The 21,661-nt window shown below is 46.2% G+C and overlaps 1 protein-coding gene across 1 annotated transcript; it reads right to left on the bottom strand.

Annotated features, from left to right (window-relative positions):
• Positions 1-756: 756 nt before the first annotated feature.
• On the bottom strand, positions 757-21,058 carry LOC108939418 (vasopressin V2 receptor-like). The gene is made up of 7 exons (XM_018760749.2): positions 20,709-21,058; positions 19,383-19,435; positions 6,787-7,162; positions 6,111-6,356; positions 5,325-5,471; positions 2,624-3,305; positions 757-1,692 (listed from the first exon to the last, which is right to left on the bottom strand). The coding sequence occupies exons 3-7, from the start codon at positions 7,138-7,140 to the stop codon at positions 1,490-1,492; spliced, it is 1,632 nt and encodes a 543-aa protein (XP_018616265.2). The 5' UTR covers positions 7,141-7,162; positions 19,383-19,435; positions 20,709-21,058; the 3' UTR covers positions 757-1,489.
• Positions 21,059-21,661: the final 603 nt, after the last annotated feature.

The following is a 21,661-nucleotide window of genomic DNA, read 5'->3' as shown; positions in this document are numbered from 1 at the left end:
GAATTGAAATTAAAAAAAAAATGTAATATTCTTTGTCAAGTTGACTACATTAAAGGTCTGAGCAGTTCCTTAGTCCTCCGTACACAGCAATGGTACAGTCTGAATATTATTGTCTTTCTCACTCATGGAATGTGTTGTTTAAAAAGAATATTAACCATCTGGTCATTTCATTACTGCGTTTTCACCTTTCTTTTCATTATTGCGCTCATATTTGTGCAGTTGCTTTGCATTTTTAAACTGCAACGATTTTGCATGGTTTGTTCGGTGAAATTGCAGGGTGTTGCGATACTGTACCTTGAGATGTTCTTATTGCTATTTTGTGTGGCAGTGGCATTTGCGCACGCTGGCTCCTCGTGTTACGAACATTCAGGTTACAAATTTTCAAAGCGACAAACACTTTTCAGTTTACTTTTTGTTTGCTCCTTTTGATTTTCCCCGTCATTTTTTCTAAAATCGGTTGCACAGCATGAGTGACCTGCGCTTCCGCATCCAGCCATTAGATGGCAGTAAAGTGCACTCAGATACGAAAGGCCTGCGGAACGGACGCGATTCTACTGTTTCTGCAGTCCTTACAGCCCGTGTTTGGTGTCCGTGATCAGTAACGCTGTACTTTTACTTTTGTCTGACGCTTTTCTCCAAGGCGAATCACAACGTTCAGCTACCTACAATTATTTACCCATTTATACAGCTGGGTAATTTTACCGGAGCAACTTACATTAACGTATAGTAAGTACCTTGCTCAAGGGTACTGCAACTGGAGGTGGGTCCAAAGGCAGCAGCTCGAAGCATTACACTACCAGCTGCCCACTACATATTTCTTGGGATGAATCAATTGGAATTTAGTATTTAGAGAGAACACATTATTCAATCCTTTAAAATTATTTTTAATATTAAAATAGATAACATAGTCAACAGAGTTAATAAAAAATGTTAAAGTTTTAGAAAATACTACTAAGCAAAGCTACATTTTTACAGAACTTAAGCCATAAATACATGGAGGGATGTCTGTATTATGTGCTTTATATTAGTTGTGACTAATTGTAGTTATGAACAAACTGAGTTACAAACTGAATTCTTTCTTATTCATAACTCAAGGAGCCAGAGTGCACAGCTGTTATTTGGAAATTTCCTGATTTAAATTCACACAGTTTTGACTGCAGCTGAAACTCTCCTAGTTCTGTCCCCTAAGCTGCCTTTCCCACCTTGATGAATGTTTATGGAATTCCCAGTTCTGTACTGGTTTATTTGCAACCTCTGGTCCCCCCCGTACGGGTGCAATCAGTCGACCACAACTGTACATTCATGGCAATCCAATGTAGATTAGAAATATATTCCACGTGTCACTCGTGTTCCTTGACAGTCCCAGAGGGATCCATAAACAGGCTACTCGGTATCCACGGAGTGTACTGAAATGGCTGGATTTCCAGTTTGCAACCCGGCAAATGAACGGTCACGTCCATTCCCCGCCACGGCAAGACGGGCACCGCTGTCAGTAAAGAGTGTCTTTGGCTGTGGTGGAAGTGTGTGTTGTGCTGGAGTCATCGGGAAAGGAGGTGCAGCGGGTGGAGTGGGGTTTGCAGCACAGCAGGGCCTGCAGCTCATGAGACACACTGCTGGAGAAGGCCGTGTAGATCCAGGGGTTGGTGCAGGAGTTGAGGCTCGCCAGCAGCATGAGGATGGTGAAGGCCACGCCTGGCGGGGTTTGGAGAGGAGGTTGGGAGAAGGTCAGCCTCAGCTCACTGGAGACATGGTAGCAGTGCAGTTACTGGGATATAAATAATATTCAGTCCAAGGAAGAGGCTTCGGAATGTACATTTTAAAAATACACACTTCTTGCACCTGTTTCGACCAGCACGGCCAGAGTGTTTGATTTTAATGCACGTTTAGTTCAGTCCATTGCTGCGCAGGAGTAAACATCTTCCATCTCCTCAGACTACATTCTATAAAGGTTCATTTTTTTTTTTTTTTATGCAAGCTGCTAAAATTACTTACTGCGTGTATTTTACCAGTGATAATCTTTTAAAAAAGGCCTCTTTAAAAGGAGAAAACAATGGTGTGGTCCGAAAGAGTCGCGTCTCCCAGCTCAAACGTCCTCACGTCCAAGGGGAAAATAAACTTTCCACCGCGAGGTATCAGCGCGCTGCGGACACACCGACCTTGCTCGAAACCCAGAGGGGATTGCACTGACGGCCCTCCAGATGATGACAGCCTGACCTAGCCTGCATCTGTGCACATGCTCGGTGCGCTGTGTATGTGTGTGCGCTGTTGGCAGAGTGTGGCGTTGGGAGAATATCAGCATCTGGCTGGCGTGAGAGGAAAAACGCAGTGAATATACAGAGGTCACTGACTATCTGTGGAAGTACGTCCTGTGCTTTAGAGGGGAGCGTCCGGGCAGTAGGCCAGTATTTTATTACTCTGTCTTCGTGCCCTGACAGTTCCCATTGCTTTATCACTACTCTATATGTAAGCTATGGTAATTGCCGGCACCAGACCCCGCAAAGGATGAAGAGGAGACCCCTTTATGGAGATCAGTGCAGCGAGAGGCTCTACATGGAGATGATCAGCAGCTTTAAGAAAGAACCAAGTGAGTGTGAGTGAGATGAGTGAAAGCAAGAGTTTTCACCTTGGTTCGGAGAGTTGGGGTCCCAGGCGGCCCACAGCTGGACGATGAAGAAGGGGGACCAGCACACGGTGTAGACCAGCACTATGACCAGGGTCATTCGCACTGTCTTGGACATGGCTTTAGACACGCCAGGGATTGACGGTGAGACGGAGTGGGTCAGAGGAGCATAGGGAGATGGGGCGCAGAGGCATCCCGAGGAGCTGTTGCAGGGATGGTTGTAAGCAAAGGAGCTAAGGCAAGCGTCCGTGCCCAGTGCAGGAGCGGGACGGTGGTTCTCCAAATTGTCCACAGGTTCGGGTCTTACAGTTGGGCAGGTGCCAGGATGACTGGACAGATCCTCACTAGAGGGCAGGACACTTGGACATGTTTCTGCCTCTTCTTTGCTGGAGCTCCCATTAGCAGATCCATTGGAGTGGGGACATCCGCAGTCTGACGAATTCATGCGGGCAACAGTGTGAAGAGGACTGTGACAGTGAGGGCGGCAGAGGTAGCTGGGGGTAGTCTTCGGGAGGTGACCGCCTCTGGGCACCCTGCCTCGTCCTCCTGCTCTCCTGCCCCTCTCTCTCTTTATTCTTCTCACTCTGTGGAAGTGGAGCAGGACCGAGTTCTTCTTCAGCTCTGCCGACACCACCCTTTCCGATTTAAGATAGATGTTGTTGTGGATCTCCCTGAATATCCGTACCTGCGCAGGGAGGGATAACTCAGGTTTCATTTCACAGAGGAGAGAGAAATGCTCTCGCTACACTCACTCTCACAGGGTGATTGTGCAGAATAATTGTTGAGTCAGTAGCTACACATGCCTAAGACGCTTTCCTCAGAAATACTCTAGAATGATTGTTCACCAGTGTTTACCTGACATCTTTGACCAGTGTGACTTACAGTGGTAGAGACACTGGGCTAAGCTCCCTACAATCATTCCCCCATCTACACACCAGAGCGATATAAGACATTCACCCGAGCACTATGGGCAATTTAGAGTCACTGGCAAACGTGAAACGCGTCTTTGGACTCTAGGAGGAAACCAGAGCACCTGGATGTAAGATCATAATAAAACTTGAGCTCAGTGTAAATGACTTGGTTTTTGTCTTACATGCACAGTAAGGGCTTCTATAGAGCTCGTTGTTTTGCCCAGTACCTTGGCTATTAGTACATTATGCTTTAAAAATCATGCTGCATTCAAATCAAATTTGACATTTATGCATTCTTATTTATGCTGAGCGGCGTTTAATGGAGAACATTTATGAGAAAATATCAGTTTGACTTTGGATTAAAATATTTCATTCGGTGATTCAACTTATCGAAAGGTACGGGGTCTGTCTGTGGAGCAAGGATTCAGCTAAACGAGACAAACACGTGCCGAAACATTTTCTAAATCGATATGACAAATATGCCGAGTTAAAAGAAATTTTTCCTAAAATAGAAAAAGGCCTCCGAGCTTGTCCAATAAAACAGGGAAAAATGCGTCAGGAAGTTTTATGACTCCTGCAACTCAATACCTACACTGGCTTGTCATTTCCGAAAGCCAAAGTAACCTCTGATGCACCGACCAGTGAACCTTAACTGGAAAAGGGCTGCCTGCGTTTCTGTTTTTCAAATTTCCACGTCAACATTTTTGCCAGCGTAAAATATGTCTGCAAATACATTAGCAATGACAACATGTTATACATCAAGCCAGTATATACAGCAGAATTTCTTAAAACTGTCCATGTGACAGATAAAACGCCATCCCCAAATGTTTAGGATGTATCCATAGCTACTCAAGGTGGGCCTTTGACTGGACAAGCAGTATTTCTCTCTATCTAAGGCAAGCAGGCACACAAACATGTTGGGAGAGAAATCAAGCAACTTATCCATCCATCCATCCATCCATCCATCCATCCATCCATCATCACTGGTGCAAGGCAGGGTTTCAGTGAGCAGAAGCATAGGGCATGAGCCCTTGGTACACCTCAGGGCAGTCCTGTTCCAGACTCATTCAGTCCTACACACATGCAGTGCTTACAGGCAATTTAGAGTCACCAAATCACCTGAAACATGTCTTTGCGCTGTGGGAGGAAACAAAAAATCCCACAGGAAACCCATACCAATGTAGGAAGAACATACAAACTCCACACAGACTTTGCCTGTTTAGCGGACACTTTTCTCCAAAGCAACTTCTAATGAACTCTATGTAGTGTTATCAGCCCACACACCGTATTCACCACGGTGACTTACACCGCTAGATACACTACTTACACTGGGTCGCTCATCCATGTATCAGTGGAACACACACACATACTCTCTCTCTGTCACTCACACATTATGGGTGAACCTCAACAGCATGTCTTTGGACTGTGGGAAGAAACCAGAACACCCAGAGGAAACCCAGGCAGACACAGGGAGAACATGTAAGCTCCACACAGACTGAGCGGGGATCGAACCCACATCCTCTCGCACCACCCAGGCGCTGTGAGACAAGCAAGACCTTGTACCGAGTACAAGGCACAAGCTTTACCTGCTGCACCACTGTGCCGCCATAAAGAAAAAAGTTTTATTGATAAATAATTTATGTGTTCTGAATTGGGTACGAGTTGAACGCTCCTGCTTATTCTTCTTAAATCATGCAGAATGTGGATCATATTTTAGTTCAGATGTTGGATAAACTACATATAAAATAAGCTGGAGCATGTGTCCAGTGCAACTCTTGCGCAGAGGTACAAACCTGACACACGGTGATGATGAGGGCTGGCAGTAAAAACACAACCACGGTCATCCAGCTGACGTAAGCCTTCAGCCCCCAGGACTCCGCAAAGTGACCCCAGCACTCAAACTCTCCTGGAGACATCTCTGACCTGGAGAAAATGAATACCTAAAGGTGTGCGGGTACATATTAGTAGCAGACCCTTCACTTTGAGCTACTTTAGGAGTAAATCATTTACAGGGGTTGATATTTGAAATTCTTCCTAATGAGAATTCTGCTTAGTTTGGATAGCTGAGATCCAGCATTTTTACCTTGTTACAGTGCCTCCTATTTCCTGTTCTTGTTTTTGTTTCACTGTATCACTGGTGAGATCACAAATGTAATAACTGACATATTCCAGCAGTCATTTGAATTTGAATGAGTCTTTATCAGTGGCTGTATAGATAGTTCATTGTCTGATAATGTTACAGTTTTGCTGAGAAAATAGCAAGAAATTTGAGAAAAATTAGACTTTAAAATTACCCGAAATCCTCAATCAACCTAACAGACTACATCAATGATCTGTGAAGACAACGTCTAACAGGTTACGATGCAGAACCCTGAGGATGTTTGCAACATAGGAAACGAAACGTTGGGATTAGTCTCTATGACAACGCAGTCTACTCCGGAAGATGCTAGAAGTCTAATGACAAGCCTACGTGACCTCGAGAAAAATGTTTATTTCCCTGAGGAAATGGGGAAATGATTTTAAACATTGCAAGCGGAGTCCTGAGCATCGCCCAGAACACTGAATGACTCTCTTCTCACCTGGGGTAGACTGAGCACCAGGGCCAGGCCCCAGGCCACCATGATAGGGGGATTCCACCATGAAGTTGCCCCACCGCGGTATGCCTGAAGGGGGCAGCAGATGGCGTAATAGCGATCCACGGTCATGGCCACGATCATGTAAGAAGAAGCGAACATGCCCACGATCTGCAGGTACTTGACCAAGCGGCACATGGCATCGGGACCCTGGAAGCGCTCCGTGATGTCCCACACCAGCTGGGGAAGCACCTGGGATCAACAGAGTGACATCAGTGAGGACTCCAAGAACCTTAGTGGAGTCAAGTTCAGGAACTGAACATGTATCCAAACCATGATAACGTGGTTTTAGCCCCAGGACAGGACTGATATGAGGGCCCTGTCAAACTCGAAAAATATGTTTCCCCCTATCGGGAGTATGCTACTTAGAATGATCCCAGCTGCAGAGTATCATTGCAACATAGCGGCTCATTTTTTTCAAATACATGTGGATAATACTGTAATATATTGCACTTGGACAGTAATGCTGCGCAACGTGTCAGGGTAAGAACATGGCTTCGGTAATATGCTATGTATGCATTGCGATAACGGTGCGTCAACCGTCCAAACGACCGTTTAGAAAACCAAAGTGTTAACGTCTCGCATTTCGTGCTCTCCCGTTCACAGGCGAGTGGAGGCTCACTTGGAAGATGGCCACCACCAGGTCTGCCATGCACAAGTTGACCATGAAGAGGTGCATGGGTGCGCGATGCTTCCTTTTCCTCAACAGGACCCAGAGGACAAAGCTGTTCCCCAGGACTGTCAGGGCCAGAATCAGCCCCAGAATTGCGACCTCGGCCTGGGCCAGGATTGGGTCTCGTATCCTCGGTGTAGGTGGACTGAGGAGAAGGGATCCGGTGGCATTTTCGGGAACTGCGGCAGAGAGTGACCCTTCGCGCGTGTGGCTGAGGTTGGTAGGGTCTGGGAGCAGGGGCGAGCTGAGGTTCCTTTCCGAAGCGAAATAGGTGGGTCCATCCCAATCGGTTTCCCAGGACATGGCTGCCTTGCCTGTAAAACAGCTGTATGTTCAAAACATAATTAGCTGGCATGAATGGGGGGGCTGTTTACTGAAAAATGGTTCCAGAACAACAGACTGTCATGTGCTTTTTCAGAGGGTAAAAAAATCACATGAAATCTGTTTGAACTGATTTATCGTTTGTATTTCTGATTTGTCTCACTTCCTTCCTTCGTTGTCTTTCCAGGATACGATGTTGGAAAAAGGAAACCCTCTGAGGACAACATGTGGCGGCTTTGATCGGAAAGACAGAGAACAAAATTTACATTTATTTGCTTAGCTGTCACTGCTCTCCAAAGCAATTTTTAATGTTAAGCAAAGTGCAATTATTCACCCATTAATCACACACGCAGTTGGAAACCGCTTGTCCCGAGCGGGGTCGCTGTGAGCCGGAGCCTAACACGGCAACACGGGGCGTAAGGCCGGAGGGGGAGGGGACGCACCTAGGACGGGACACCAGTCCGTCACAAGGCACCCCAAGCGAGACTCGTACCCCAGACCCACCAGATAGCGGGACCTGGCAAAACCCGGTGTGCCACCACACCCTCCCTTTACCCATTAATACAGCTGGGTACTTTTTTACTGGAGCAATGCAGGGTGAGCACCTTGCTCAAGGCCACTACAACTGGAGGTGGGATTCAAACCTGTGACTTTTGGGCTGAAACAGCAGTCCTAACCACTATGATACCAGCTGCTCCAGCTACCCAACAGAACACAACTTTGCAGAGAGAAAGAAGAAAAAGAATTGCCCATTGCCCTTGCTTCTATGTTTTTTTCTTAAATTTTTGAGCACTTGTAATGCTTTCTTTTCAAATGTCAGTGTTCGATGAGACCCTTCTAGCACTCCTCCCTCCTGTCGGTCTGTGTCTGACCTCTGTCCATTTTCCCATACTTCCCTAGGGCTGGTCTGATTAGCCCCGCCCCCAGTGCACTGCCGTCTCCTACGCTTTTGCTATCTTAATCTCCTGCTCTCGTTCCACCGCTTAACCCTTGTTTCCCCTTTTCCCACTGGGGTCATTCTTCACTTCTACCCCTGTACCTTTGCTTCGGTCTCAGAGCAGCGTTTGCACGCACCTCTGGCAATCGGAGTTTCATCAATAAATTGAGAGACAAAAAGAGAGATAAAATGAAGCAGAAAGATGGAAACTGATCATTTCAGACAGTGACGCGGGTGAAGGACAGACAAGGTTAAATAAGCAAGTGGTAGGAGAAGGACACAAATATAACCAGAAGCAGGATAGCGGCTGAAGATGAAGGATGGGTACAATGGCTTCATATCATAAGTTTTCCACATCTCAGCTTTCACGGTCTTGGTCAATTGTCAGTAGTGGTCTCGTGCTGTCAATGTCTCTCATGGATCAAAAATAATCCAATCGGTAGGACATGGTGACCACGAAACAAAGAACAACACAACCTGAAGAAACGGATCCTACGAGAATCCGAGCAACGTGCCAAACAGAATCGCATCGCACCACGAGATCCTTTCGTGAACCTCTTCACAGTACTTATCTAGAACTGCACGCCAGGCTGGCTGATGGTCTTGTTGCCACCATCTCATCTTGTTCATTACCATCTGTACATTTTGTTTTTCACCTTCAGCCGCTTGCAGAGCGAACCTTCCCTGCACAGTTCTTGGAATCACACTCCCTATCTCTTCGATCTAAATCAATACGAGCGTTTCTTTCTACCTCTCCAACCCTCACCGCCCCGCTGTGGTGTGATTACCATGCTCTTGTGACAGCGCTCCCATGGGTCCCATTGCATTATTTTCGTTTTGCGCTGAGGCCCTCGGAGGTCAGATAGACAATCTCACATTGGTCAGATATTAAAGTCTGAAACTTTTCAAGATGGAAACAAAGACTGTGTTGTGTACACAACATCAATAATGGTTTTCTTTTCAAACTGTGTCATGATATGCTCGTGCTGCTGCAGTGCCATTTCAGTTTAGCATTTTTGCAACAGTGACTGAAACATCTATAAATCTCTGCTGCTTAATAAAACTCTTATTCATTTTATGTCCTTAGTATACAGAATGTCCTTGTTTTTGGGTTTACACTCTAGAGTGTTGTTCTGTTTTATGTGCACATCCCTTGATAGTAACAACCCACACACTTTCAGAACCGCTTGTCCCATACGGGGTCGCGGGGAACCGGAGCCTACCCGGCAACACAGGGCGTAAGGCCGGAGGGGGAAGGGGACACACCCAGGACGGGACGCCAGTCCGTCGCAAGGCACCCCAAGCGGGACTCGAACCCCGGACCCACCGGAGAGCAGGACTGCGGTCCAACCCACTGTGCCACTGCACCCCCTCTCCCTAGTAACAACCTTTATTTTTAAAATGTTCTCATTATATCTCTTCTATGTGTAGTAATGAAAAGCTACTTTTATAGAGAAAATTACTCAGTTTTCTTAACAAAACTGCTTTAAATATTACCATACACAGGCAGTCAAAGTCTTTCTTATCAGTTGAGACCAAAGTCAGTAGTGAAACCTTACACACACACACGCTTTCTGAACCGCTTGTCCCATATGGGGTCGCGGGGAGCCAGAGCCTAATCCGGCAACACAGGGCGTAAGGCTGGAGGGGGAGGGGACACACCCAGGACGGGACACCAGTCTGTCACAAGGCACCCCAAGCAGGACTTTGAACCCCAGACCCATGGGAGAGCAGGACCTGGACCAACCCACTGCGCAACCATGCCACCACGCCACCGCACCCCTCCTGCAGTGAAACCTAACAGAAATAAAAGACTGCAGTAAAATCAGTGTCTGAATGTCAGTACAGATGCTCTGCTTAACACATTAACCACATTTATATACATTATAATTTCATATCAAAATACTGGATTGACATTTTTTTCTGTTTTCTCGACTTGGAATGGAGACTGGAAGCACAGCCCTTTTTTGCTGCAGTTGTGCTAGAGGTCTGTTCTGCACGCTGTAAATTTTGGGGGAACAAATGCAAAAGGCCGATTTGCCAAGAAGTGGCCCCTGCAGCACTCAGATATGGCAATGAGTTGGGATGAACTCTGTGTTATTCTTCTATACATTGAACGATCTTTCTAGCAGATTACAGACTGCTTTTTGTAAATGTTTAAACAGTACAAATAATAAACTTAGCTTAAGGGAAAAACTGTGAATTGTATCTAAAACAATAACTCGTTTTACAAGATGTCAAAAAAATCACTGACCTTCACTGAACTCTTCCCTCTTGCTCAGTCTTTCAAAGAACAGTCATGTCCTATGTTAATGGCTCTTGATTTAGTTCAGCCAGGATCTGAATCAAATACTAACATTTTTTCATTTATGTGTTTTCAGTTGGGGGGCGGTGGAGCAGCGGGCTTAGCCAGGTCCTGCTCCTTGGTGGATCTGAGGTTTGAGTTCCACTTGGGGTGCCTTGTGACAGACTGGCATGCCACCCTGGGTGTGTCTTCTCCCTCTCCAGCCCTACACACTGTGTTGCTGGGTTAAGCTCCGGCTTGCCGTGACCGCACTTGGGAGAAGCAGCTTCAGTCAGTGTGTGCATTTCAGTTACATCGTTTACCTAGCATAGAAAGTAAAAGATGTATTAAGTCAACATTATGACAGATTCTATGGTACCTAAATATAACACTGTCCATTGCGCTCTTTAAGGTACATTAAGTATAACACTTTCCTTAGCCCCCTCCTTGAACCGCCACCTTACCGTGGTGGAGGGGTTTGAGTGCCTGAATGATTTCAGGAGCTATGTTGCCTGGGGCTATATGCCCCTGGTAGGGTCTCCCATGGCAAACAGGTCCTGGATGACAGACGAGACAAAGTGCGGTTCAAAAGCCCCTTACGAAGGAAAAATCAAGGCTTTCGTTTACCCCGCCCAGTATGGGGTCACCGGGACCCCACCCTGGAGCCAGGCCTGGAGGGGGGGGCTCGCATGCGAGCGCCTGGTGGCCAGGTCTATGCCCACGGGGCCTGGCCGGGCTCAGCCCGAAGCCACGACGTGGAGCCGCTCTTCGGTGGGCTCACCACCTGCCGGAGAGACGGTAAGGGGCTGGTGCGTTGTGATTTGGATGGTGGTTGGGGCCGAGTGCCCGGCCGACCCAAACCTTGGGCGCCAACTCTGGTTTTTGGGACTTGGAATGTCACCTCACTGGCGGGGAAGGAGCCTGAGCTAGTGCAGGAGGTTGAGAGATACTGTCTAGATATAGTCGGGCCCACTTCCACTCACAGCTTGGGTTCTGGAACCACTCTTCTCGACCAGGGGTGGACTCTCCACTATTCTGGCGTTGCCCAGGGTGAGAGACGGAGGGGCCGGTGTGGGCTTGCTAATAGCCCCTCAGTTCAGCCACCATGTGTTGGAGTCTACCCCGGTGAATGAGAGGGTCATCTCCCTGCGCCTTCGGGTCAGGGAACGGTTTCTCACTGTCGTTTGTGCTTATGCGCCTAGCGACAGTGCAGAGTACCCGGCCTTTTTGGAGTCCCTGGGGGGCATGCTGGAAAGCGCTCCCACTGGGGACTCTGTCGTTCTACTGGGGGACTTTAACGCCCACGTGGGCAGCGACAATGACACCTGGAGGGGCGTGATTGGGAGGAACGGCCTCCCTGATCTGAACCCGAGCGGTGAGTTGTTATTGGATTTCTGTGCTAGTCGCGGTTTGTCCATAATGAACACCATGTTCATGCATAAGGGTGTCCATCAGTGCACTTGGCACCAGGACACCCTAGGTCGGAGGTCGATGATCGACTTTGTAGTCGTTTCTTCTGACCTTTGGCCATATGTCTTGGACACTCGGGTGAAGAGAGGGGCTGAGCTGTCAACTGATCACCACCTGATGGTGAGTTGGATTCGATGGCGGGGGAAAAAACTGGACAGACCTGGCAGGCCCAAACGCATAGTGAGGGTCTGTTGGGAACGTTTGGGGGAGGCCCCTGTCAGAGAGGTCTTCAACTCCCACCTCCGACAGAGCTTTAACCAGGTCCCGAGGGCGATGGGGGACATTGAGTCTGAATGGACTATGTTCAAGGGGGTGCGGTGACGCAGTGGGTTGGACCACAGTCCTCCTCTCCGGTGGGTCTGGGGTTCGAGTCCTGCTTGGGGTGCCTTGCGACGGACTGGCGTCCCGTCCTGGGTGTGTCCCCTTCCCCCTCTGGCCTTACGCCCTGTGTTACCGGGTAGGCTCCGGTTCCCCGTGACCCCGTATGGGACAAGCGGTTCTGAAAATGTGTGTGTGTGTGTGTGTGTGTGTGTGTGTGTGTGTGTGTGTGTGTGTGTGTGTGTGGACTATGTTCCACACCTCCTTGTCGGGGTGGTCATAAAGTCTCCGGTACCTGTCGCGGCGGCAATCCCCGAACACGGTGGTGGACACCGGAAGTAAGGGATGCTGTCAAGCTGAAGAAGGAGTTCTATTGGGCCTGGCTGGCTCATGGGACTCCTGAAGCAGCTGGCAGGTACTGATGGGCCAAACGGAGTGTGGATCTGGCAGTTGCTGTGGCAAAAACTTGGGCTTGGGAGGAGTTTGGCGAGGCCATGGAGGAAGACTTTCGGTTGGCCTCAAAGAGATTCTGGCAAACCGTCCGGCAACTCAGAGGGGGGAAGCGGTGTTCCACAAACACTGTTTACAGTGGAAGTGGTGCGCTGCTGACCTCAACTGAGGATGTTGTTGGGTGGTGGAAGGAGTACTTTGAAGATCTCCTCAATCCCTCTGATGCCTTCTGTAGAGGAAGCTGAGGCTGGGGACTTGGAGGAGGGCTTGTCCATTATGCTGGCTGAAGTTGCTGAGGTAGTCAAAAAACTCCTTGGTGGCAAGGCTCAGGGGGTGGATGAGATCCGCCCCGAGTTTCTCAAGTCTCTGGATGTTGTGGGGCTGTCTTGGTTGACATGCCTCTGCAGCATTGCGTGGAGCTCGTGAACAGTGCCTCTGGACTGGCAGACCGGGTTGGTGGTCCCTCTTTTGAAAAAGGGGGGCCGGAGATTATGTTCCAACTATAGGGGGATCACACTCCTTAGCCTCCCTAGGAAAGTGTATGCCGGGGTACTGGAGAGGAGAATCCGACCAATAGTCAAACCTTGGATTCAGGAGGAGCAATGCGGTTTTCGCCCTGACCGTGGAACACTGGACCAGCTCTATACCCTCACTAGGGTGTTGGAGGGTTTATGGGAGTTTGCCCAACCAGTCCATATGTGTTTTGTGGACCTGGAGAAGGCATTTGACCGTGTCCCTCGTGGCATCCTGTGGGAGGTACTTCGGGATTATGGGGTTCGGGGCTCGCTGCTACGGGCTGTTTGTTCCCTGTATGACCGGAGCAGGAGCTTGGTTCGCATTGCCGGCAGTAAGTCAGACCTGTTCCCGGTGCATGTTGGACTCCGCCAGGGCTGCCCTTTGTCACCGATTCTCTTCATTATCTTCATGGACAGAATTTCTAGGCGCAGCCAGGGAACGGAGGGTGTCTGTTTTGGTGGCCGCGAGATCTCGTCTCTGCTTTTTGCGGACGATGTGGTCCTGTTGGCTTCATCAAGTCAAGACTTGCAGCGTGCACTGGGGAGGTTTGCAGCCGAGTGCGAAGCGGCGGGGATGAGAATCAGCACCTCCAAATCCGAGGCCATGGTTCTCAGTCGGAAAAAGGTGGATTGCCCCCTCCGGGTTAGGGGGGAGTTGCTCCCTCAAGCGGAGGAGTTTAAGTATCTCGGGGTCTTGTTCACGAGTGAGGGAAAAATGGAGCGGCAGGTCGACAGACGGATCGGTGCGGCGTCCGCAGTAATGCGGTCATTGTACCGGTCTGTTGTGGTGAAGAGGGAGCTGAGTCGTAAGGCGAAGCTCTCAATTTACCGGTTGATCTACGTTCCTACCCTCACCTATGGTCATGAACTCTGGATCATGACCGAAAGAATGAGATCGCGGATACAAGCGGCAGAAATGAGTTTCCTCCGCAGAGTGGCTGGGCACACCCTTAGGGATAGGGTGAGGAGCTCAGTCACCCGGGAGGAGCTCGGAGTAGAGCCGCTGCTCCTCCGCATCCAGAGGAGCCAGTTGAGGTGGCTCGGGCACCTGTTCCGGATGCCTCCTGGACGCCTCCCTGGGGAGGTGTTCCGGGCTTGTCCCACTGGGAGGAGGCCTCGGGGCAGACCCAGGACACGTTGGAGAGACTATGTCTCCCGGCTGGCCTGGGAACGCCTTGGGGTTTCCCCAGAGGAACTGGAGGAGGTGTGCGGGGAGAGGGAAGTCTGGAGGACTCTGCTTGGACTGCTGCCCCCGCAACCCGGCCCAGGATAAGCGGAGCAAGATGGATGGATGGACTTTCCTTAGCATGATTTCAGAACAAATACACCTATCCCTGGTGCTTCTCTACTTTGTGCATTTTCAAGAAAGGATTGAACTATGAAGACTATGACACATTCAAAGTTAATCTCATAGCAAGTTTTTGAAAAATACCAGTCAGGGCAAGGATACAAGAACATTTCTAAGGCATTCAGTATACCTAGAAACATAGTGAAGCGCATCATTAAAAAATTAGAAAATATGTAAAAACTCTGAATCTGCACAGAACTGGCTGTCCTACGAACCGGAATGTTTGGACAGGAAGAACTGAAGCCACCACGAGGCCTATGGCAACTTAAAGGTGTTACAGTCCTCTCTGACAGAGATTAGAAAAAGTGTGCATAAGACAACAATAGCACGCACATCTGTGCAAATTCCGGCCTGCATGAAAACGTAGCATGAAGAAACCCTTTACTGGAAAATACTCATGTTTCATCTTGGCTGGTGTTTGCTCAAAGTCATCTAAAAGACTCAACAATTTGGACAAAGATTTTTGGGCTTCAATATTAAGCACTGTGGTTAGGACAAACCTAACACAGCAAATCACACTTAGAACACCCTCCCTGTAAAGAAGCATGGTGGTAGCAGCATCATGCTTTGGGGATATTTCATCAAAGCAACAAAAGTAAAAGTCACGCAACTAGAACATGCAGTTAGTTTTATCACACAAAATACAAGTGCAGATAATTATTGACATACTTTTTGAAGTAATTAAAAAATATAAATTTTTTCAGAACCGCTTGTCCCATACGGGGTCACGGGGAACCGGAGCCTGCCCGGCAACACAGGGCGTAAGGCCAAAGGGGGACACACCCAGGACAGGACGCCAGTCCACCACAAGGCACCCCAAGCGGGACTCGAACCCCAGACCCACCGGAGAGCAGGACTGTGGTCCAACCCACTGTGCCACTGTGCCACTGCGCCACCGCACCCCCCGAAAAATATGAATATAAAATATAAAACTGAATTCAAAAATATGTCTTTTGTTTCAGTTCTCCTTTGGTTCTGTTATCTCCTTGCATCCAGTTTCTAGTTAGATATGTATAAGAACACAGTTGCAAAAATGTTACATTTGCTTGATATTATGTTTTTTAGGGGAGGAGACACAAGGATTGACAAAGCTCAGTTTTTTTCCTCCATTGCACTATTTTTCGTTGTCTAACTTTAAATTTAAGGATTGATCTCCAATCTTATTATTGCTCACACAGCTCTCCTCCTTTCTCAAGGCACTTCATCATGTCCTCCTCTTTGGTCTGGTTCATCCGCACTTATTTGTCACCCCATGCATTTTTCTTTGTACTTAGTGGCACTTTTCTGACTTAGAATACTCTGCATTTTCTTTGCCTGTGCGCAGGCTTTCCCATGCTGATATCGGTGCCTCTCTGTCTTGATTCGACCCTTCAGGTACATGTCCACTGCTGATTCAGTTCTCCTTCTTTTTTATCAAAGTCACTGTTGGCATCATAACTGAGTCTAGGCTTGTGTCAGCTGATGCTTCAACTGTCAATACTTACATAGAGATATTTGTTTTTTTGTTTCGTGTTAGGAAAATGGATTACGGCAAGAAATTGCAGCAAAAAAACAAGGAGCACATCAGCCATACTTCTGGCCTGGGCACATGACATTACAAAAAAATTGAGTGTACAAACACATGATCTACTCGGCCACTGGATGCTATTTATCCTGTTGATCTGTAGAAGACAAGCAGAACAAATCTGGGGAAGGACAGATCATTGGATTAGTTTCATGCTCCTCTTTGAGCTCTTAAATGTGCCTGTATCCCCTCAAATCACTTTTTACGGTTGCTGTTACATATAAAACGGCTAATTAATAATTTTCTCTCCTTTTATTTCAAACAAAAAAAACCAGGCACTAGTGTTCACATTGTGACACAGTACAAAGCAACATTAAATTGGTTATATATTGTCATTCCCAAATCATTTTGTACATTCATTGTATTGTACATTTCCTTACATTTTAGATAACATAACATGTATCAATATGACTGTGTACAGAGACCACATAGAATCTTGAAAACAGTAGTAAACAAAATCATCCCTCATTGCACTGTGATGCTCTTTAGCTAATGATGCGTACAGTTTCGGACTAGATGAGATCTAAAATCAGTTTGTAGTGCCCAGCAACCTCTAGGATTGTGACAATAGGGTCAATGAGCCTTTTTATGCATACTCTATCTGCTTATTTGATCTGAAAGCACAGCTGATTCACAGAGTGGCATTTACTTTTTATTACTTACTGGAGAGGCGTATCTGTCACATTAATACACACACATACACATTTTCTGAACCGCTTGTCCCATAGGGGGTCGTGGGGAACCAGAGCCTACCCGGTAACATAGGGCGTAACGCCGGAGGGGGAGGGGACACACCCAGGACGGGACGCCAGTCCGTCGCAAGGCACCCCAAGCGGGACTCGAACTCCAGAACCACTGGAGAGCAGGACCCGGTCCAACCCACTCCACGCCACCGCGCCCCCCTTTACGTTAATTCATGGAAATGTAAATGGAGAAAAACCGAAAAACACCAGACACGGAACAACTAATACTCCCAGTGTTGGCAGCTGGAGTGCACATGACCCGACTCGCACCAGTTTGTGTTTTTAATCTTATATTTTGGACATGTATGGGCAAGTGAAATATACGAAAATTTTTGTGGCCTCTATGCGCTAACCTCCGACATGTATCTCTGGTTTTTAAATTGACATTAAAGGTGCTTAGAGGGGGCGATTCTTTTTCATATAAAAAAATGAATAGTATAAATGTATGAAAATTAATTATTCCAGTTGTTTCGAGCATGGGCGCTGTTTACGTGATTAGCTTGTCCCTCTGCAAATAATACACAAAGATCTTACATAAAGAACCATTTACAAAATGAACAGAGACAAAATCTGTATTTAGCCATTAAATGGTTATTCAGTCTGGGCCAAGACCAGGTCATCACTGCAGGAATCAAATTCCCACACTGGAGATCTTCGTTGCTCCACGGTCCACTCCTGTTTGTGCCCTGTCCTCATCTGTCTTAATATTCCTTTGGTTTCACACTAAATACTGTTTCGGTTAACTCTCATTTCACAGATTTGCATCAACCGAGAAGCAAACTTGAAATGCAGTAAAAAATTAGAATAAAATAAAGGGCTCTTGTCACCCTTGTTTGACACTTATCAAATGCATTTTTGCAGTCATGATCCTGAAACTGGAGAAAAAAACCCAACTTGCAGTCTGGGAGCAAATAAACGCAACAATATGTTTTCTAACATATTAAAAAGCGAAAATGAATGCTGTAAAATGGCGACAATTTAAAAACCCTTCTCTTGTCACGGTTATTATAAACAGAGATGCTGTAAAAATATTTTTAAACTTCCTACATTTATGTATTTAGCAAACACTTTTCTGCAAAGCGACTTCCAACGGACACTATGTAGCATTTAGCCCTCACCTTTTCACCCAGGTGACTTACAATGCAAGACACACTCTCACACTCTCTCACACACTGGGCAGCTTAGAGTCACCAATTCACTTGTAACACCTGAATTTGGACTGTGGGAGGAAACTGTAGTACCTGGAAGAAAGCCACACAAACAACGGAAGAACACATATTTCTTTATTGATGCCCCCGCTGTCTTCTTTTAGGACTGCTAGAAGTACTGCTCAACTAAAACTTCCTGAGTGTGGGCAAGCAGGCTGTAAAGGGATTCACTTCATGTGATGGGAAACTACAGTTGGAGGGGTGGGGAAAGGAGATCATTGTTCAGTTCATCTAATCTTTGATAACTTTTTGCCACTGACATTTTTCTAAAGCATACTGCTCTTGGAAAGCCATTAATATTTTTACATTTTCTATACAAACTTCAAACTGTACCTGTTTAATTATCTACATTCGGTCTATAACATGTTCGCAACGCAGTCATTAAACTGAATGTACTACTAATAAAAGTACCAGATTTTTGTGCTTATAGAAATTGCCCCTTTATATTTCAGTAATATTCCCGTCATATTCAATAATATTTCAGCGCTGAATTCCACAAGCGGAAGTGCTTAATCCCCTTTCTGAGAGATTCTTAACCTGAATTATTTCACTTCAACTTAAAAGTCAGCCAGTGAGTAAAACTGCGGATCGGAAGTATGAAGACAGCAGTTTGCTCCAGAGACTAAAACGATATTTAACTTGACTTTTAATTTTAATAACTGCCAGAAATGCACCACAATGCTCTGTTACATGATCGCTAGTCACTTCTGCTCCGTATTACACAAAACAGTCAATACATTAGTCATACACATTTGCACTCTACAGTAAAATACAGTAGCAGCTGCACAAATTAAACAGTGCATTTTGTACATGTATGTTCCAGTGTATCAGCAGCTAGATGCAGCTGGGCAGCATGGTGGCACAGCTAGGACTGCTGCTGTCTCACAGCACCTGGGTGGTGCGAGAAGATGTGGGTTTGATCCCCACTCTGTCTGTGTGGAGTCTGCATGTTCTCCCTGTGGGTTTCCTCCGGCTGCTCTGGTTTCCTCCCACACTCCAAAGACATGCTGTTCAGGTTCCCCCATAGTGTGTGAGTAACAGAGAGTGTGTTCCACTCTTGTACGGATGAGTGACTCAGTGTAAGTAGTGTATCTAGCAGTGTAAGTCACCGCGGTGAATAAGGTGTGTGGGCTCATAACACTACACAGAGTTCATTGGAAGTCGCTTTGGAGAAAAGCACCTGCTAAGTAACCATGTTCCTTGGAAATACTAAGTGCTTTTTCAACTGTCTCAAGTGTAGACTAAAATAAAATAGACAAAATATAGTACAGTTTATGCCCCAGACTCAACCAACTCTCCCTCGCCCTTGTGTCCTTGAATACTATAATCCTCCTTTAGGAGGGAAATGGGTTGTCATAGCTACAGGCACCCCTCCCCCAAACCTCACCTCTCTCTCAGTGCATCTTTCCACCTCTGTAGTTCCGTCCTTTGCCTTTGTCCCTGCAGAAGACACCAAATGGGGCAATTTATTTCACATTTCCCATTATTAGGAAAATTAATTTATTCATTGTGTCAAATTGTTTTGCAATTAGCAGCAACTATTCTAAGAATACATTATAAATGTAAATGTATTTTGGTTTGTCTTTATGTACATACATATGATCATGTTACCATGGCCATGTGGTGGTATCATTCCAGCACTTATATTTTCACACATATACGTAGCAGTGGCTGGATTAAGTGGAAGTTCTAAATAAAGCAGGACTTTGTCCAAATAAACTAACATTAATGCAGAATTTATTTAGATTTATTTTTTTCCTTTTTTATTTTTATTTTTATTTATTAAGAACTGCTCTCTGAATCCCTGTCCACATTTAAAAAGGGTCTTAAAATTCATGTTTTCCGGACTCAGTTCGCCCATGATATCTTAAGCTCATGTAAGGTATAAATGTTCATGATCATGCTCGAATCAATGCTTTACAGAGCTACTCTTGCAATGTAACGTAAATGTTCATATGTGTCTCGAAAAAAAAAACCTATTAGGAAGCTGATTAGGAATCGGCGATATTCTGGTAAAGTTTCATGCAGCTACTCGTGTGATGAACATTGGTGCATATGGTAAAGGAAACAAACTAACTGTACTCAAGAGTCACACATCTGCAGCCATGTCTCTTTCTCCTAATGTAATGCACGCACTGTATTTTCTATAGGATGTACGTCGCTTTGAGAAAAGCGTCTGCTAAATGAATCAATGTAAATGTAATTTTCTACTCAGTCACTGCTAGTAGTTCATATCTGAGCCAGGAGGACAATAATTTTATCATTTATTTGGTCTTATAAGGTTATTTAGAAATATGTGACAGTTGAAGAGAATTCACTTGCTGAAGCCATTAATCAGAAATATGTTTCAGTGCTGCAAAATATTGCATGGTATCAGGGACATAAGAATCTCTCAGGTATTAGAAAGCCAGTAATATTAGCAGTAGTACTCAGAACTTATACACAAATACTGAGGGACACATTAGGCTTGCTGGAACATTAAGGGAGCACATTCCTCTACCTCTTGACATCTGAGCATTCAATAATTCATAAATATTTAGTTATTAACGAGTATCCGTGCATGTGCAATTTTATAAATACGGACTTACATTATGCATGCATTGAAAATTTGAGTGTCTAGTGGTTTTGGGAAAAACTCTTTAAAAAGATGGCATTGGCATTGTATAAAAGAAAATCCAAATGTTAGTGAGATATAAATGAAAGAAGTACTTACTGAGCTAACGCTGTTGTCCGCACTGTTGTGTAAAGTTGCCAGAACACCTTCTATAATCCACAGTTTCACTCCTGTCCATTGAGCAGCTACGTGCGTGTGTATGCGTGTGTTACCCTGTCACTGTGTTTGTCATGACCGGCTAGATGTGGGTCACCATATCTTGGCAGTGCTCTGCGTCTCAATCTGTTTCTTCTACTCTCTCTTTTAGGCTGAACATGCAGTGGTTTTCTTGCCTTTTTCTTTTTCTCAAATATGTGCACGCAGGTTATCCAAGGAAATGCCCGTAGTGTGTGCGGGACTCGTCTCAGGCTCGTCGCCTCTCCCTAGGTCCACTCCCACAAGCAGATGTATGTGAATATGAGCTCTCCCAGCGACCGCTGGCTCTCTACCCCCAGCTGCCCCCTCCAATCCTGCTCCTCCGTCTTCTTTAGGGTAGAGGGAGGAGCTGCCCTGTCCTGGGAGGGAGATTAATGCCAAGGCACCGAACACGCTCTGTAATTGAGGAGGGGGGTGCCAAGTTAATGTACACCTAATGCCTGTCGATTGCTTCTAGATTAGCAAAGCCTCAGTATTTACTGGGAATTAAGGATTAGTGAAGGTGGTCTACGATGGCAGTTTTAGAAAGCATCCCGCTAATATATTTATATAGAGTACGGTTTGTACTTTCAGCACTCGGCATCTGTCGGATCAATTTGTCTGCTCCCTCGGAGAGAAATGCGTAATGTTGGAGTTCAAACAATATTTTGAAAATTTTTCAAACATAGATGTTGTTCATCACCTTGATGTATTTATTATAAAAGCCAAACAACTGGACAAACTTGATATGGGTTTGTTCCCCTTAAATTCCCAACTTCGTACTTTGTTCTGGCTTCTCGTTCCCACCTTTGCCAGTCTATCAATTAGTCGGTTAATCAATAGCGGTGAGTACGTTGAATCAAGTGGATTTACAAAAT

This window comes from Scleropages formosus, chromosome 19, assembly GCF_900964775.1.
Source record: "Scleropages formosus chromosome 19, fSclFor1.1, whole genome shotgun sequence".
In the NCBI taxonomy this organism is placed as follows: Eukaryota; Metazoa; Chordata; class Actinopteri; order Osteoglossiformes; family Osteoglossidae; genus Scleropages; species Scleropages formosus.
This window is presented reverse-complemented; position numbering and strand designations above follow the sequence as displayed.

What these genes read in the sequence shown, in the direction of transcription:
- LOC108939418 (XM_018760749.2), bottom strand. Translation starts at nt 7,140, where the DNA reads ATGTCCTGGGAAACCGATTGGGATGGACCCACCTATTTCGCTTCGGAA. An exon ending in TGGTGGTGGCCATCTTCCAA is followed by an intron (nt 6,357 to 6,786) that starts GTGAGCCTCCAC and finishes TGTTGATCCCAG; the next exon opens with GTGCTTCCCCAGCTGGTGTG. An exon ending in CCCCAACTCTCCGAACCAAG is followed by an intron (nt 1,693 to 2,623) that starts GTGAAAACTCTT and finishes AAACCCCGCCAG; the next exon opens with GCGTGGCCTTCACCATCCTC.